The sequence below is a fragment of the Pelecanus crispus genome, chromosome 14 (genome assembly GCF_030463565.1).
Source record: "Pelecanus crispus isolate bPelCri1 chromosome 14, bPelCri1.pri, whole genome shotgun sequence".
In the NCBI taxonomy this organism is placed as follows: Eukaryota; Metazoa; Chordata; class Aves; order Pelecaniformes; family Pelecanidae; genus Pelecanus; species Pelecanus crispus.
Genome location: NC_134656.1, coordinates 8,767,501 through 8,784,671, shown reverse-complemented (window position 1 = coordinate 8,784,671; position 17,171 = coordinate 8,767,501). Strand labels below are relative to the sequence as shown.

At 44.6% G+C, this 17,171-nt stretch overlaps 1 protein-coding gene across 1 annotated transcript in view; it reads right to left on the bottom strand.

Moving 5' to 3' along the window:
• Nucleotides 1-17,171, bottom strand: part of ATP9A (ATPase phospholipid transporting 9A (putative)) — a 62,036-nt gene that overhangs the window by 44,690 nt on the left and 175 nt on the right. Inside the window, exons 2-4 of the mRNA XM_075721068.1 lie at nucleotides 5,998-6,142; nucleotides 5,538-5,651; nucleotides 1,932-2,040 (exon numbers count right to left, since the gene is read on the bottom strand). Of these exons, the coding sequence (XP_075577183.1) occupies nucleotides 1,932-2,040; nucleotides 5,538-5,651; nucleotides 5,998-6,142 (368 nt within the window). The remainder of the gene's footprint in view (nucleotides 1-1,931; nucleotides 2,041-5,537; nucleotides 5,652-5,997; nucleotides 6,143-17,171) is intronic.

The window sequence follows — 17,171 nt, the reverse complement described above, 5'->3', positions numbered from 1 at the left end:
CCCAGCATGTGAAATATATACAGCCTTAAGCAATTACATTTAAAAAGCAGCCTTATTCTTAAAAGTGCAAGTGTTGAAAGCAGCATATTTTTACTACACCTAGTTCACTGCATCTTAATTCAGCGGTATAAACTTTTATAGCAAAGAAACTGGAAATGAAAAAAAGAGGCTGCTTAAATTCAGTTCATTCCCTTTTTAAAAACAAAACCCTGGCCTCACCATCATTGTCATGGTATTAGGAGCAACTCCATAGCGAGGCAGCATTTGATTTTTCAAACGAGAATTTAAATGTCTTTGTTCGGTACGGCACAGCTGTAAACAATGGCCAGAGCCAGGGATCAGACACAGCTGAGCTGCAGCCTGGGCTCACTTACAAACGGGGCCTCCAAACTCCTCACAGTTGGAGGAAGGGGCTAAAGATGATGTATACAAAAAACCACAAGAGAAGATATTGCCAATATTGAGGAACTACATCAGTCAGTGCTAACAGAAACACACAAAAGATGCGATAACGTGTCACAAGGTCTCTTTTAGCAAAGGACTTGCACGATGTAAGTCCCTGTCTGGTACAACCCAGAAAAAACTCTGAAACTCAACAGGTATTGCACACTCAATAAGTGATGGAACCTGTCAGTGTATCAAGCAAGTCACCTTAAATTTAACACCTGCACTCACAAGCTCCTTCAGTACACAGAGCGCTTGTACTTAACTATGATTTGCGGTACCTGTGTTGAAGGGTCCCCCATCCTAGACACTAGAACACAGCCTACCTTCACCCTCATTAGTGGAATCCACCTCTGGATAACCATCTTCTGACAATTTCACAGACCTAGATTTAATTCTTCTAGTAAAGTGCTTTTGCAAATTATCTGCCTATGTGGACCCTCCTCCCTTTTTTAAGCACACATTTGTTGTTTCCATGAAAGAATATGAATTGGTAGCTTATAGGAAACTTTCTTACATCTGTCTCTCTTACCAACAGGGTGAACAAGCAAAAAAAAAAAACCACATGCAGGGGAAGACAGATGCACTGTTACCAAAATTGGAAGGAAAAAACCAAACCAAAACAAAACACCCAAACAACATACTGCATCTACTACAGCTCCATTCTTGTTTTCTTCCCCCTATGCCATTTGCTGTATTTGCCTCTCCCTCCCTTCATCCATGCGACATGATGAAGCGCTTCTCTCACGTCACAGCTTTGCAGAAAGGAAAACACATTTCCCTTCTGGAAACATCCACCTCCACAACCTAGACCAGTTCAGATCCAGTTTCATTTTCTTTGGTGACTCCAGTGCACTAAGAAGGGACAATAACTGGGAAAGAAGTTTGGGCCTACACTGGAGTTAGGAGCAAGCAGGGTTTAAAAATACCACAGCAGCTGCTTGTAAGTTCAGCCCTGCCTGCTGCTGGCTGCAGTGAACGCCCAGCCCACCAAGCAGGCTCCTGCACACACTGAAAAAACTATGAGACTCAACAGGTATTGCACGTTCAATAAGTGATGGAACCTGTCAGTGTATCAAGCAAGTCACCTTAAATTTAACACATGCACCGAACATTTTCCTGAACACACTGGCTGCCGGCTCCCCAAGCCTCAAGTGGCCATGATGATGCTCTGAAGTTATCTGAAGCAATTAACACCCCCCCTTACGTTAGCTGTGCATCTCCCTAGGAAACCCTCAGCAGAGCCCAGCATCCACCGCCGCCCGGCGAGGAGCCATCCACAAGCAGCCACCCGGACTCCCGAGGCCTCCGCAGCGGCAGGAGCGGCGGCGTGGCCGCGAAGCCACGTGCCTGAGAGCCCATAACCCCCTCCCCATTCCTTGAACTCTGCTTCTCCGACTGTCAGCAGCGTTTGATTGAGTTGCAACCCCTGGCGCTGCCGCAGCCGTGCCAGGATGCAGCGGGCGCGCTGGAGCCGCCAAGCCGACCTCTCGCTGTGAGCTTGCTGTAGATCTGCGAGTTCACTTCCTTGTCGCGCATGTAACATCTGATCTCCTCCGCAGCCTCTCGGATGACGGTAACAGCAAGCACAAATCCCTAAAAGGAGCATGGGGGGGGGTGGGGGGGTGGGGAACAGAATGGATGAAAAGGTCAGGAAAAATCACATCTGCCTCTAATAAGAGCAATATTTATCAGTATCAATGCCAACGATCTGCATTTCCTTATTCTATTTTCTCTCACTAAATCATACAGGGGTATTCTGCATTGCTGTCCAGAACTCCCAATAATAAACTGGCAACAGACTTGTCGCTTAAAAAATTGCGGTTGTGTTTCTTACCTTTACCATGAGGCTCTGCCAGTACCTCCCAAGCAAATTTTTGTAAAGTTTATCTGAAGAGTGTAAATAACATATTTCATTTCACTTTACAGGTGAGTAACCAAGACTGAGAGGGGTTACACAAAAGTCCAACATAAGACAGGATCCCTCAAATCTCAGTACTCCCTCCACCACAGAGCCATCAAAGTTAGCTCACCTAATCTGGGAGATCTCTTTATATAGAAATTTATATAATCCTTTTTTTATATATATACAGATATATATACTTATATAATGCATGTGTATTCATGTGTATGTATACACACAATCTACACAAATAAGCACTCTGAGCATTAGTGCAAACTACTCATAGTATAATTATACATTTGTCTGATTAGGGTTTCAGTGGATACTTTTCTGCGGATATGAGCAGTCATTTCATCTCATCCTGTCATGAGGAAAATGCCCCCATCACATCCTTCACCATATAAAAAAAAATAACTAAGTTAATGCAAAACAATTCTTTATAGGGCTAGTACCACAGTCATTTTTTTGTTAGGCACTATTCAGCTCAGACTCACTAAACAGTTAAAACACTCCTCACCTGTTACAGAAAAAGAAACTTTTTCAACCTGCATTCTTGAAAATTGCAACCATGTACTGATTATCTCTGTCAATAAGACACTTTTTTATTTTAAGCAGCGGGCAGGGTGATGTTAGAAACTGACGGTTACATGAAGAACACATGAAAATGTCTGGCAATACCCATCTACCCAAACAGGAGATTTTGCCAGTGAGTTGCAATTTCCAATTTTAAGTAACTTCATTTTTAGAAAGAATGGCTGTGCACACACCTCCAAAAACTGTGTCTATGAGTTGTTAAGCTAGGCACAAAGAACTAGTGAACCTGAACTCCACAACCGCCTCATGGAAGTCTTGCTGTGGAGCATTGCTAACACTACCCAACACAATAACAATTCAAATTCTCACTTTTTTTAAACAAAGAAAAATGATGAAGAATGACCTAAGAGCTACTAAGACTGAAAAAGCGCAGTTTCTTTAATTAAAATACTGAGGCACACTTCACCTGCCAGCTCTCACAACCCTATAATAAAACTAAATAGTCCCTAATTCTAGTACACACATATGCATCTAAATGCATGATCTAGATTAACTAAGATCAGTCTTGAAACGCAATGTAGTATGTTTCTGCAGTATTTAAAAATGCAGACACGTGAACAGACCCAAGGATGGGCATTTACTTTTTTAAAAAATGCCTTGATTCAATCCTGTATTTACAAACGCTGAAAGTAAGGCAGCATGAATACAATATATTCAGAGAAGCGTTCCACCCCCCTGGTGTTCAGGACCACGACCATCAGTTTTGCACCACTGTGGAAGACCTCTCATTCCCCTAACCAACAAATCAAGGAAAGAATGAACGTTTCTCTTCTATTTACAAGTTGCATTTGTGCGTTTAGCTAGAAATTCCTATCTGCTTTCCAAAATAAAATAAAAAAGCATCAGTTATTTTCAACTTACGTTTCAGCTGTTTGAAGAGTCTTCAAATAATCGCCCCAAAATACTCCCACATGTGCCGACTCACTGTGTCATCTCATATGTCATTCCATCCCCAACACTCGTATTAGCAGCCAGTAATGAACAAAGACCTTTCTTATCCTGCTTTCTGGCAGCTCATATGCCAAATTCTAATTGCTCACCTGGCACAGAAGTCAACTGCCTATACAAAACCCAGAAAGAGAGATCCTCTGTGTGCGTGTATACTTTATAGGACAGGATCTTATGAAACTAGCGTTAGATTCATACAGCAAATGCGATACAGCACGCTCCCGAGAGAGAACTGAGCAAGATCCAGGCTTTAATACAAACAGATTTTTAGCAGCCATGTCCCAAAGCTGCCCCTTCACTTCTTTCTGGCTTTTACTGGGGATTCCACTGTACTGAAAGTCTAAAAGGCAGGAAAAATTTCCTTTGCACCTCCTCAGCTCCCTCAACAGAGCCACGAATTTTTACCACTGCCTTTTCTCAAATCAGCGCACAAGTTGTGTCTTAGAAAGAGCTCTGTGCTTTTAAAATCAATTTTCAGTTGGCTTTGTGTCATTTCCTTGAAGTAGAAAGGATGCCTATCCTTGGAGATTTTCAAAACTCACGTAGATGAGTTAAACCAACTTATTAAGACAGCTGTGCTTTGAGCAGACAGTTGGACCAGACGTCCCTCTGAACCAAAATTATTCTACAATACTATGAGCAGCAGAAGTGCAGCAGAGAAGCTGTTCCCATAGAAAGAGAAATAACAGTTTTACTGGGATAAAAGAAATAAATATATAGGTACCTATATTTAAGCATTTAAGCAGTCATAACTGGCTCATGCAGTGCATTTTAAAGATTTAAGAAGTCCATTCTATGCAACTATTCCTCTTTCTGTCCTTTGACAGTACTGGAGTTTCTGCTTCTGAACCAATTATTATCGATTTCCTTTGATTACAGGTGAAACACACGGCTATCAAAAGAAAAGGGCGAATAGTTTACAGGAAGGAAAGCATCTGTACCTTGAGCGAGTGCGAGTATGTCTCTATATATTTATTTTTATATGCGGGAGGTTTGTATAGGGGTGTTTCTCAGTTTTTTCATTTGTTTTTTACAATGTGGTTAAGCTATGAAGCAGCCTGTTGACCTATCCCAAGGCCACAGGTCAAACTGTTTGGCAGGGGAGCATAATTTGCCGCCATTGCGCATATGGCCACTCATTAAGGTCACTTTTGAAAGGTGCCCTTCGGTCCTTCACTGCAGTTGCCAGGCCAGTCTGGGCTCCTGCAAGCGCTGGCCCTTGCGTGATCACCCCGGGAGGGCGCAACACCCCATGAAGACCCTCCATGAGCGCACCCTACGTTCAGATGCAGCTGTGAACACCACACACATAGCCAGGGAAATATATTTGCTCTGGTCTCCATTCGCTTTCTCATGTTATTCATGAAGCCCTGCTGCCCTTGCAGTCACCACGGCCAGTGGCGAGAGCTCTGTGCCTGTTATGATGAACAAGTTGGGGGCAGAGTCCTCTCACATCCCTGTCAAACTTCTACAAAATAAAGCTCAAGGCCAGAACAGGCATCTACACTACAACATGTATGGAGCAGCTCTGAAGAAGTAAGTTAACAAAATGATTTATGGTGCAAACTTACACCTAGAGAAAAGGCAGCACAAGGAATTTTGTCAAACACTGAAAATTTCTTGAACAAATAAGCCTTAAACGACCTACCAGAGGAACCCAGTATGTGTAAAGTGCGCCAAGCCTCATTTCAACGACAAATTGAGAGCAGGCCAAAAGCAAGAAATAAAGGTTGAAGAAGTATTTGAACTGGTTAAACAGCACCTGGAAAAAAAAAAAAAAAAAAAAAAAAGAAAAAAAGAGGAGGAAGGAGATTAATGGAGTTCAGAAATTATGCATATTGAACTAACCACCAGAAACATTTTTGCATGCTCCTCTAGTGTCTAAATGCTAACTTAGGGCAGTCCTAAAGTAGTCCTGCACACTCAGGACAGATCCATGTCCGGTTTTCTGCTGCCCTAAGGCAGCCTTTGCAGGAAGCCCACCAAACACAACCCAAACATTAATTATTTCCTCCAGCTCCAGGTTCTGCACCTGTCTACCGTAAAAACACTGAAACTGAGGAAAGCATTGGGGCAGGATGATGAAAAGTGACTTTCTTCACACTTACCCCAGGGAGAAATGTAAAAAAGTTGTATTTCTGATTGTTGATCACATTGCGAGGGTATCTCTGGTCTCTCTTCTCTGGATGGCCAAGCCAAACAGTACGAGGCCTTGGGTCTCTCCTCCCACAGCATCTTAAGCACTCACAACACCTATGCAAGGAACATTAATTAACGAGTTAATTTTTAACACGTTTCTATGACTCACACACACATCCCAGACCCTCTCCACCAGCCAGGCAGAACTTCTTCATCTGTCACTCACCACCTCTCATCTGTCAATTATCCACTGTATTACGAGCATCTTAAAACCCAGAGCTCGACTTTCTACCAAGCACAGACACCCCACCTGCTAAGCCACTGCAGACCTCGCAGTCCGCCAAGCTACGAGGAAACATCTCGTACCGTGTTGGAGCTGTTATTAAAACATCACACAACCACGTGTTCAAAGCTGGGCAGGCCTGCGGCAGTGCTAGAAATGTGCCTGCAGCAACGAGGGGTGGGGAGGCTCCTTGTTTTGCTTTCAAGAAAACAGCGCACAGAGAAGCGTGGACCAAGCTCATGACTGCGCTGAGCCAGTGTCGGCTGCTGGGAGAGCTTCGGCCTCCTGTGAAGCAAAGGGCTTCAGGAAGCAAGGAGGTGTCGCCTACAGACAGAAATGTCTCCTTGCACTGATCGTGGATTGCGGGCTGCATGCCAGAAAGCTCCCATGAAAAAAAACAGTAACAAGGTGCTTTCTTCTGCCTCCTTGTTGGTGCACGAAACTCCCTCAAACAAAAGGGGGCTTTCCCATTTACAAACTGCAATTAAACAGGAATGCATGTATGTAGAGTGATCTCATATGCCCTAAGAAAGAGATGGAGACACACAGAGATTCTCCTCCTTCCCTGCAACCCCTACCTTCATAGAAATCTCTACCTTTTTAACAGGAGGGCTTAGTATTTGCATATTTGAATTTTTGCACTTTAAAACAGTCTTGCCAAGGAATAATAAGCTATAATCCTCTAAAAATGAAACCTTAAGAGGAATCTGAAAATAGATACTAAATGATTACTGATTTTATTTTGACACCGTATTACAGTCATTAGCTCTGTTTATGTTAATGGCAAATTGTATGTTAACTACTAATGAATGAAACACCTTCTCACTGACTGAGAACACGCACTGCAGATCCAGCTACAGAGTCTCAGTTTGTTACTTTAGCTGTCGTAATTCGTATTTCCAGCTCTTTGGGCGACAGCCCCGCTGCAGCATCACCCCGGAGGCTGCGAGTGTGGGCAGCCCAGCAACGCCTGGACCCAGCACCACAAACCCGAGCTGCCAGAGAAGCGGCTGCAGGGATTTAAGTTCATCCTATTTTCAATCAGATTAATCCAGTATAACCTCTGATCTAATCTTTTTGCTGCACTTTTGTCTACTTTGTCAGCAGTATCTGTTCTTGTTCATTAAATATTGTCATGTTTCAATTATCCAGCACAACAATTACTTTTTATACCTTGCAATGCCAGTCTTCCAAAAACCGTTCAAAATAAATGAAATACGAGCACATCGGCACACTGATTTTTTACCTTTTCGACTCAGGCTTATATTAAAGCCATTTATGTAACATCATTTCTGGTCTTTGCTAAAGTTACATGGGAATTCAGGAAAGCCACATCAACTTCACTAAAACTGATACAGTTACTAAAGGATTCCCTCTTCTCTCCGGAGAAGATATTTTATACTCGGGGTATGAGACGTGAGCAAGCTGGCTCTCCATAACACTTGTTTAAACCACCGGTACACAGCACCTCACCGAGGGTCCTCTCGGCAGCCCCGGCCCAGCAGGCACCCGGACCTCTCCCCGCCACTGTCGGGGAGCTCTGGACTCACCAGAGTCAATAAATAAATCCCAGTGATTGCATATGGTGCCTATATTTGAAATTATCCAAGTTCAAATCTCCGCCAGCACACAGCTGGGTCTCATACATAACAAAACCGTACTCCCTGTTTTGGAAACCATCGCTCTGCCTACAAACGTCAGGCTAGACGCTGCTTTTCTCAACTAAAAGACCCCAGGAGGAGGTGACAGGAAACACTTATTCTCTAGAAAAACGTGGAGTATTAACACGCAATTCGTTAAGCAACGGTAACGTCGGAGAACTGCGACTGTCCCTCCGCAGCCCGCGGCCGCCCCAGCCTGCCCGCCACCAGCTCCAGGCACCTCACGGGGCCTTCAACAGCAGAAACTCAGCAGCCAGCGGAAACTCGGCTCGCACGTGGAGTGGAGCAAAAACCCCTTGCACTGCTCGACCTAACGAATCCTTACTTGAAGCAACGAATCAAACAGAGCGTCGCTTACTTCATGGGAATGCAAGGACATCTCAGCGATCCCTCTTGCACCTGAAAAAGCCTCTCTGTTCAAAATTGCAGCATTGTACGCTCCCAAAGCCCAAAAGGGTTATTTTTCTGTTGTCACTGCTTCTTACTGAAAGCCAATCTCTTCCCAATCCCCCTTGGTCCTTTAAAACCAGCCCTATTGAATTTCATTGACATTTGGGAAAGCCAGTATCAGCCGGATTGACAACCAAAAGCTTCAAAGCTCTTACAAACATCTTTCCAGAAACCACTGCTAAGATCTGTTCTTGGATCACGGCGTTCTGCCACAGAAGTTCAGTTAAATACACACCTAAGTGAAAGAAAGAAGTATTTAAGGAAGTACACAGAGCATTTGGCTCTTGAAGTCACTGTCTTGCCAGAAGATACATGCAGCATGATGAACAGAGTTTACAACTCACCACGCAGAAGGTGGTTTCCTACAAAGATACCATTTTTTAATGTTTTATGCCCTACTGGGTGCAAATAAACAGAAAGAAGTGTTATCAGTTAAGTCAGTTCCTTCAGTAGATAAGAGGAAGAAAAACCAACTTGGCTTCCAGAAGTAAAGAAAAGGTGTCGCCATGCAATTCAGTGCTCCATGAGCAGGCAGAGACATTAACTTCACAAGGCTGACTTGCAAGATAATTTCTCACAAGCTCTTAAAACCAGACACAAAGATTTTTGCATAATCAAATCACCTTGACATTACTGTATTTCATGAAGAGTGGCAGATGAGCCCTGAAAAAGTGGATTTTCTCGAGTCTATGCTCAAGAACAACCAAAACCGTAAGCATACAGGTGCCACACAAACACAGGATAGAAGGTTTTCTCGCTCAAAGCAGCTTTCAGACCAAAATGCTGACTAGATAGCAGAGCACTATATAGCACCCACGCATCGGTACTGAAGGAACATGAAATCACAAGTTTTGGATGGTGCCAAATAGTCTCTTACCAGCTCCATGCAAGGCCAAACTCTCCATTCCAAAACCAGAGTACTTGTAAGGTCCCCCAATTTCAGTAACAATCCCACTGGTTTCACCTACCCACATTTATCACTGACCATGTAGAGGTCAGCTTTATCAAAGCCTCTGCAACTGTCAACTCTGGCTTGCAAATTGTTCATTAGCTGAAGAAGAGAAAATTAGGGGAATGCAGGAAAATCTGACAGAAATAAACACAGTGGGTAATGCGAACAGTTCAAAACCCTGACAGCAATGCACACCTAGACCAAATTACTGGAATAAAATAATTGGAGATGCTTTACTGTTCAAGTATATACAAGAGGCATCGGTCTTCCCACGGACGGGCAGCACCACTACTGCCATCTCTGCTTACCTTCAGACAGGGACATTGCCTGTTATTCTGCATTTGTAACATTTCTGAGACAATGGACTTCCATCTTTGACTATCCTCTAGGTAGTACCACAAAACCATAATTAACGTAAGTACCCTAAATGTAATCCACTTCAAAAAGTTACACTTGCCCCTGAAACTATCGATTTTTGCCAAGTCTACAAACTTATTTTTCGTTAAGAAAAACTAACTAGCAGATCTTTCTTCCCCACACAGTTGTGTATCATACCCACATCTGAAAGGCAGTTACCAGCATGAGACAAACAGTAAAGTGGGTGTTAAACACTCAAATTCATAAACTCTACTTTAGAAGTATATTTTACTAGCTTGATACCTTTTAATTGCTTGAGTTTGCTGATGAAGACCTAAGACAAATAGTCACTTGTATCCCAGATATGTTTTAATGGAAAATAGTGAAAATGGTGGTATTTTGGATCACAACAGAAAATAGATATGCTTGGGGGAGCAGGGGGGTGTGAAGGAGAAAAAAGTGGTTTTCCTTCTTTCATGATAGAGAAAATCACACAAGATTAGCCTTGATTCCATGTTTTAATGACTGTGAATTCAGAATGACCTCTATGATAAGGCTCCAAATAAGAGGCTTTGCCCAAGGGAGTAAACCTGGTGTCCACACACCCCATTTCATCAGAACCTGGTTCCCAGTTACAGAGAGTCAGTCGGTCCTTGTAATCAGACATCTGAAACCAGTTACCTTTGTTTATTTTTTAGGTTGGGCCTCTTCTAGGGATTGTACTCAACAGCAAAAATACCTCTGCACCTATATCATAATATTTACAATAGGATAAGGCTCAAATGGGGTACTACTATAATTTAATATTTTTTTTACTTGTGCTGGGAGTTGTTTTTACAAAGTAAAATTCACCGATACGCTCCAAAGAACTTTCCAAATATCTGGGCAGATCTTCAAACCAATACCTAAATCTCCAAAGCAGGCTTCCAGACATTTTAATAAGTTCAGTGACTTATCAGCAATTTTTCTTCATGAATGTGTAAGAAAATGGCAAATGAACCCCACAAACTAATCAGAACATTTTACCTTAAGAAGAGTGCACTCTGCCCAACTGTGTACATACAATTATATTGCTTTTAGTCTTTTCCAAATTACTATGAATTCACTAGCCTGTGAATGCTAACACCTAGCACTGCAAAATTGCTTACACTTGCGTGGTTCTAAATGAGCCAGCAGCCCCCAATACTGACAGAACCTACAAAGGCAGGGAAGTAGAGGGCAATTGCACAAAAGCGAAATTACCCAAAATTTAGTACATGTTCTGCAATCAAAGCCATGACCTCTTGTAGCATTCCCACCACAAAGATACTTGTTGCTGTAAGAATTTTAATTTACAAATGCTGTGTTACTATAAGGTTTGAGAATCAATCCAAAAATAATACAGTTCCAAGGATAAGCAACAAAGAGCATGGGAGAATCTGCTGTGTAAAAATAACAGTTTTGTGAAATCCCTGCCTGGCTAGAGTCACAGTTTTCACAACCCCCTGAATTACAGGGAAAGCAAACTGAAAACCTAATTAGACAAACAAAAGGAAAACTTCCTGCCTAGCGAGTTTTTGAAGGCAATTATCAGTAGTATCAATGCTCATGTAAAGAATATCCAGCATTTCTACTAAGAATTCTCCTACATAGCCTTTTAGCATGAGGTTTCTATGCAACGTAAAGGAATTTGTAAAAAAAAAAAAAAAAAAAAAAAAAGGTCCAACCAAGGAACACAATACTACAACCAGCAATAACAGAGTCGCATGTTGCAACACTTTAACTGGGGAGGTTTATCAGCACTCAGGAATCCCATTACATCACTGTCGCAAAGCCTCCTCCAGAACATGCAGTGCTGAGCAAGGAACTCACGCTGAAAATCCTGAAAAATCAGCAAATGCTGATCTTTATCCCATACACATCCAAAGATCCCCAAGGAGTTTTTGTTATGAAGGCACCTAGTCAACCCCAATGCTGGCATTTAACTCTTGCCTGTTCTGTGACCTTGGTTTCTCCCGCGCCCCGCAAACCAGCCAGCAGCTGCCTGAGCTTTGCCGGGCACGCACAGAGCAGAAGCCCACAGTCCAAGCCCCGGGCTAGCGCCAACGTTAAGTGGCAACAGTTATCTCTGCACACTACCTGCCCAAGTGCCAGCCCTCGGCTTGTTGAAAGAAGTTAGAAAAGGAGGTTTTGGTAAGAACACAGACATTTCTCCAGCGCAGAACCATGTGCTCATTCTTACGGGCAGATGTTTATCACCACCCCCCAAGATATTCCATTGCCATAATTCTATTTTTTTTTAAACTTTTCAATGATGTCTTAAACTTCGTTAAGGAAGAATACATTACTAAGCTCATTAGTTCTGCTTTAAAATCCTCTACATGACATCTGTGATCCTTACAAAGCGCTTTACACGAGCAGGAGTGGCTAAAATGGCAGATCATGTTTTAATACACTAATGGCAGGTTTCATTACCCTACCCAGGGTCACGTGCAGACAAGACAGTTTCACTACCTGAACCCTTTCTGTCTTACATTGCAACATCAGCACATGTGAGCAAACACCCGTCTCCACAGCCGCTTTTATTACTGGGCCAGGTTGCGTTGGCACAACACACGGGGCAACGGCGGTGAAAGCCCGGCACGTGCCGGCACCGCGCAGGGGCCAACTCGAAAGCCCCCAAAGCTGCCAAGGACTTGCACTGCAGGGAGAGACAGCCACACTCAGGGTGCAAAGTCCTGGGCCGTGCCGCTAAGCATCCGACTTGGGATGCCCACACGCTGGGGTGATGAAACACGACTCATACGGAGAGCAAAAGGGTTAGCAGATGCAGAAAGATGGATGGTGAACCTAACAAGGAACATTTCGGGCAGTCTCCTTTTCCCTTTCTTCTCCTCTGGAAACTGAATAATCTTAACCTCAAAAAAACCATTCTGACAAATCCATTCAGTTGGGTACCAGCAACAAAGCACTCCGAGCACATACAAACAAGTACGCAAGCGTGTTTTCGGATTATCCTGGTGCTCATTAAATAAAAAGGCCTTCTGACTGGAGCTATCAGCTTTTTCCAGTTAACTTACTTCTTCCTCCCTGGAAGAATTTTACAGGCATTGCATAGTTTTGCGATCTACTGTTTCTTTGGGTACCATCCCTGCTTTTGGGTATCAAGCTTAAAGACCTGGATGATGAGGGAAAAGGCTGCTCAGGCCATCATGTTACGCCAAAGTTTTCTGCTTAGGGCAAGGTCAGTGTCACTGGAGGAAGTTGGCTGTTTCTGGCAGGAGAGAACTATTGACATTATTAGGAATAACAAAATACTTTCCATCAGGAAATCAGAAGACTGTGTCCTTGAAAGGGAAAGACAGATTGTCTAGAAAGAGAGCTGAAAGCTTACATTGCTGCTTAGAGATGTTGACAAAATTAGCGTGCACTTTCCAGGAATGGAATCACAAAGTCACAGAAGTGTGAGCAGTTTTCTACAAAAGTTTAGGAATGCATATTCCTAAACATTTCTGCTTCTCCATTTTGCAACTGAAGCATTGAAGAACAGTCTTGCAATAGCCCCTGAAGTACAGTAAACCAGCAAGCCATTGCACACCATGAACTTTTAAAAATTATCTTACAGAAAGAACATGAAAAAATATGAAAACAGCTTATATGGGGAAGCTTATACAGCATCATGTTATTCACATTTTAAATAATAACTTTGCAAAAGTAGTAATAAAACCAAACTCACAAATCCCCAAATAAATCACAACCACTCAAAAGCATCTCTTTCAATGTGAACTGTACCCGAAACTGAGTCCTATAAGTGATGTGGCCCTTAACCTGCACAGGGATCTAAATGAACAGAAAGTGTTGAAGAGCAGGTCTACTGTGTACTTCACTTGGGATGATATTTGTTTACAAAACCACATTCTTAGTGATGATGTAAGAAGCAGTAATACGACAGATTGACTGTCAGATGCCAGATTAACAGCCATTACCAAGAAGCGGGTTTTATTTATAAATGTAGCATGTTTGATGGAGAAGTATTTGAGAAAGCAAATGAAAAATACTTTCATAAGCATTTTTCATGTAAAACAAACCTAATGGAAAAAAGTGTCGCATTTGTCTAAGGTAGTATTTCTCAAATCAGCGCTGAAGTTCATCAACATATTTAATTACTTCTATAACAAGTACATTTCTCAGATGATGTTTCTATGTTTCTCACAGGCTGTGCTGTTAAGTCCTTGGCACCTTTAATATACAAACTAACCTTCCACATTTCATTATTTTAAAAGCATACAAAGAATTTTCCATTGATAAGAAAAAATACCCACAAACAAAAAACAAGAGCCATGCACAACCACCTCGCCTTTTTATGCGCCTCCACATGATTTGAATATTCCCCTGTCTCAGACTGCGTGCCAGTGCAGCTGGGGTGGCTCTGGAAGGGGCCGGGAGCACTGCTATTCCCGCAGCCCACCCCTGCCCATCCGTCAAACACTGTGGTGCAAAACAGCTCGTCTGCGGGAAACCAGCCCAGCTCTGCACACGCGGAGGCACACCCACACGCAGGCAGACGGAGGGCAGGAGCTCCCATCTCTCTCTGTTGACTTTGAAATGGAATTTGCCATTTTAAATAGAGCCAAAGAGTACACACGCACGTACAGTGGAACGGCCGCATGAAACGCTGCTGTAAAGCTCCTCGTTCCCCGTCTCATTCCCCATTCTTCCCCCCACATTTCTGCCTTTCTACATTGCAGAGGCAGCATGAGCACAGCAGTTTGCTGGTTTCAAAAAAACGCCTTGCAGGATTGTGGACTGAGACCATAAGCTATTTAGGGAAAAACTTGTGTCATGCTCTGAACCGAGCATCTGGGGTGCTTCAGGAACTGCAGCTCCCTTCCCGGCAGAGCCCAGCCCCTGGGAAGCTCAGGCTCACTTGCCATCCCACCAACAGCCCCGCTGCAGCTAATGCCCTCCTTCCCTCCTAACTGGCACCTGTCTCATAGTGGTTTTCAGAGTGCTGCAAAGCATTTGCAAGAATATGGCTGAATTCAAGGCATACAGCTGCAGAATTTAGAGCTTAAGCCTTTGATTGCAGCAAGGAAGATCCACATTAAAGTTATGCTCAGGAAAAGATAACCACTTCTCCCACTGGTTTACTAAGCACATGGTTTCTCTTTGACACAGATCTCAGCTGTCTGTACCGTCATTCATCTCTGCAAGGCTACTGTGTGAGCTCCTCCCTGGCTTCTCTTCAAAGTATGCTAGAGGCTGAGGCTGTAATGAAAGCCTTGCTTGGATGACACCTGCCCTTTGCTGCCTACATGAGAATTAGGCATTTCTTACTTTTTTATTAGCATACATGAAGATTTCTGTAAAGTCATTCAGTACCTGAACAGAAATCTGTTCCCCACTGCAGAAGACCACACTGATAGAAATCTCTGTCTGAGAACTTGCCCCCACAGGTAGGGGGAAGTCCCACAGCAGAAATTACAGTCAGGGCTATACTAAGGCGAAGTCTTTCAAGGCTTGCTTGTCCCTGGGTTTCCATATGTATCAAGGAAGGTGACTTCGAAGTGCTTTTGTTTGGGTTTTTCTCAGAGGGAACAGAAGAAAGAAGGTCTTGATTATGGCTTAGGATTCCCAGGACTCCATCCTGGATGTGACACCAGGGACCCTCCCTGACTTGCTGGCTGATTTCTCCTTTGGTTTATAACACTGGTTTGGATTTGATGGACTTCAATGCTTTGTCATCCACACTATCATTCGATCAAATTACTAACATATCACAGGCTACTTAGCAGTAAAACAAGAGTTCCCAAAATATCAAGTCCCATCCCCAGAGTTACCGCACCAAATAGAAACCCCAAATCCAAGTTATTCAGACTGCTATTGAGAAAAATCCAAAGCAATCTTCCTTCACAACTTCTCGCCGTCAAAATTTCTTGCTGACACAGGAAACATCATCTCTGTGACTGCTAATCAGGTAGAGTCCACAACCAACGAACCATAGCTTAGGTTGGATGAGGGCGATTTCGGTTCGACACTACTAACCACATCGTAATACCCAAGAGGTGCTTGGTGGAGATTAGAGAACCTTAGGAAAAGAAATCATTCAAGAAGCTTTGAGAAATTTCTCAGGCCTCCACCTCTCCCTGATCCCTTTCAATCATGTCACCAAATTTAATGCCATCGTGGCTGCATCTTGTGGCACTTGCCCAGTGATGCATGTGGCACAGGGCTGGGGAATTACTTGCTGCACCACACACACCTCCCGGCTCAGCGTCAGCTGGCACGGATATTGCTACATCAATTCTTAGAAACAATGTTGATGATAAGGACTATTTCTAATGATGAATAAACTATGTGGAACAACTGCAGTTAGAGGAATCTGAATCAGAACTATCAATCAAAAACATAACAAACAAGGGAAAAAGTATCAATTTCCTCTTGTTCTACGTCAGGATTTCCTTTGATGTTTTGGATTATTGGGCTAATATCACTCACCATGTTTTAAAAACTGCAATAACTGACAGCCAGGTAAGTCGGATACCCTGTACACCCCACCGTGTACAAACCAACCTGTCCGGATAGCAGCGCAATTTCCCAGGAAAACATTATTAAAGGATCATTCTTATTTAACTTCCTGCATGGAAATGTCAGGATAAATATATACATACATCTCCTTTAGGAGCACATCCTACACTCAGGATATTGCAACATCCCACGCTAAGGATATTGTATTGCTTTAGCTGATACAGTTAAACAGAGCCTTCTGCACCGAGACAGAGACCTTTGTTGCAGAGCTACAAACACCATTTCTGCTCCAAGGCGGTTCCTCAGCGAAGGCCGAGCGCTGCCTCAGCACCAGCCCGTGATCCTCCAGCCCCGCGCAGGAGCGGGGCCGGGGAGCGGGGAGCGGGGCCGGGGAGCGGGGCCGGGGAGCGGGGCCGGGGAGCGGGGCCGGGGAGCGGGTCGGTGCCACAGCCGCCCCCCGCCCGGCCGCGCCCGCTCGCTGCCCCGCTTCTGCGGGCCGGGCTCGGCGCCCCTCAGCCGCGCTCGCTGCTGCCCAGGCACCGCTTTGTCTGGAGGGCTCTAAGGGAGAAGGCGACGGCGGTAAGGGCCGGCCGGGCTGATCCCCCCGGCAAGGGGCTGGCCCCGCTCCCCCCGGGCCCGGCGCCGCCGGCCGCAGCGCAGCGCAGCACCGCACCGCCCCGCCCCGCACCGCCCGGCAGGATCCTGCTCCCCGCCCGGGCGTGCCGCGGCAATGGCGTCAGGAACAACCTGTCAGCGCCTGCCTCCCCCCGCCTCCTCCTCCTCCTCCTGGGCTCGGACCGCGGCCGCGCAGCGCAGCACGACGCGGCTCCCGCCTGCGCTCCGCGGCGCCTCCGCGCCCCGCCGGCCCCGGGCACCCCCCGCAGGCCCCGGGCGGGGGCCCCGCCGCCGCCGCCGCCGCCGCCCCGAGGCGAG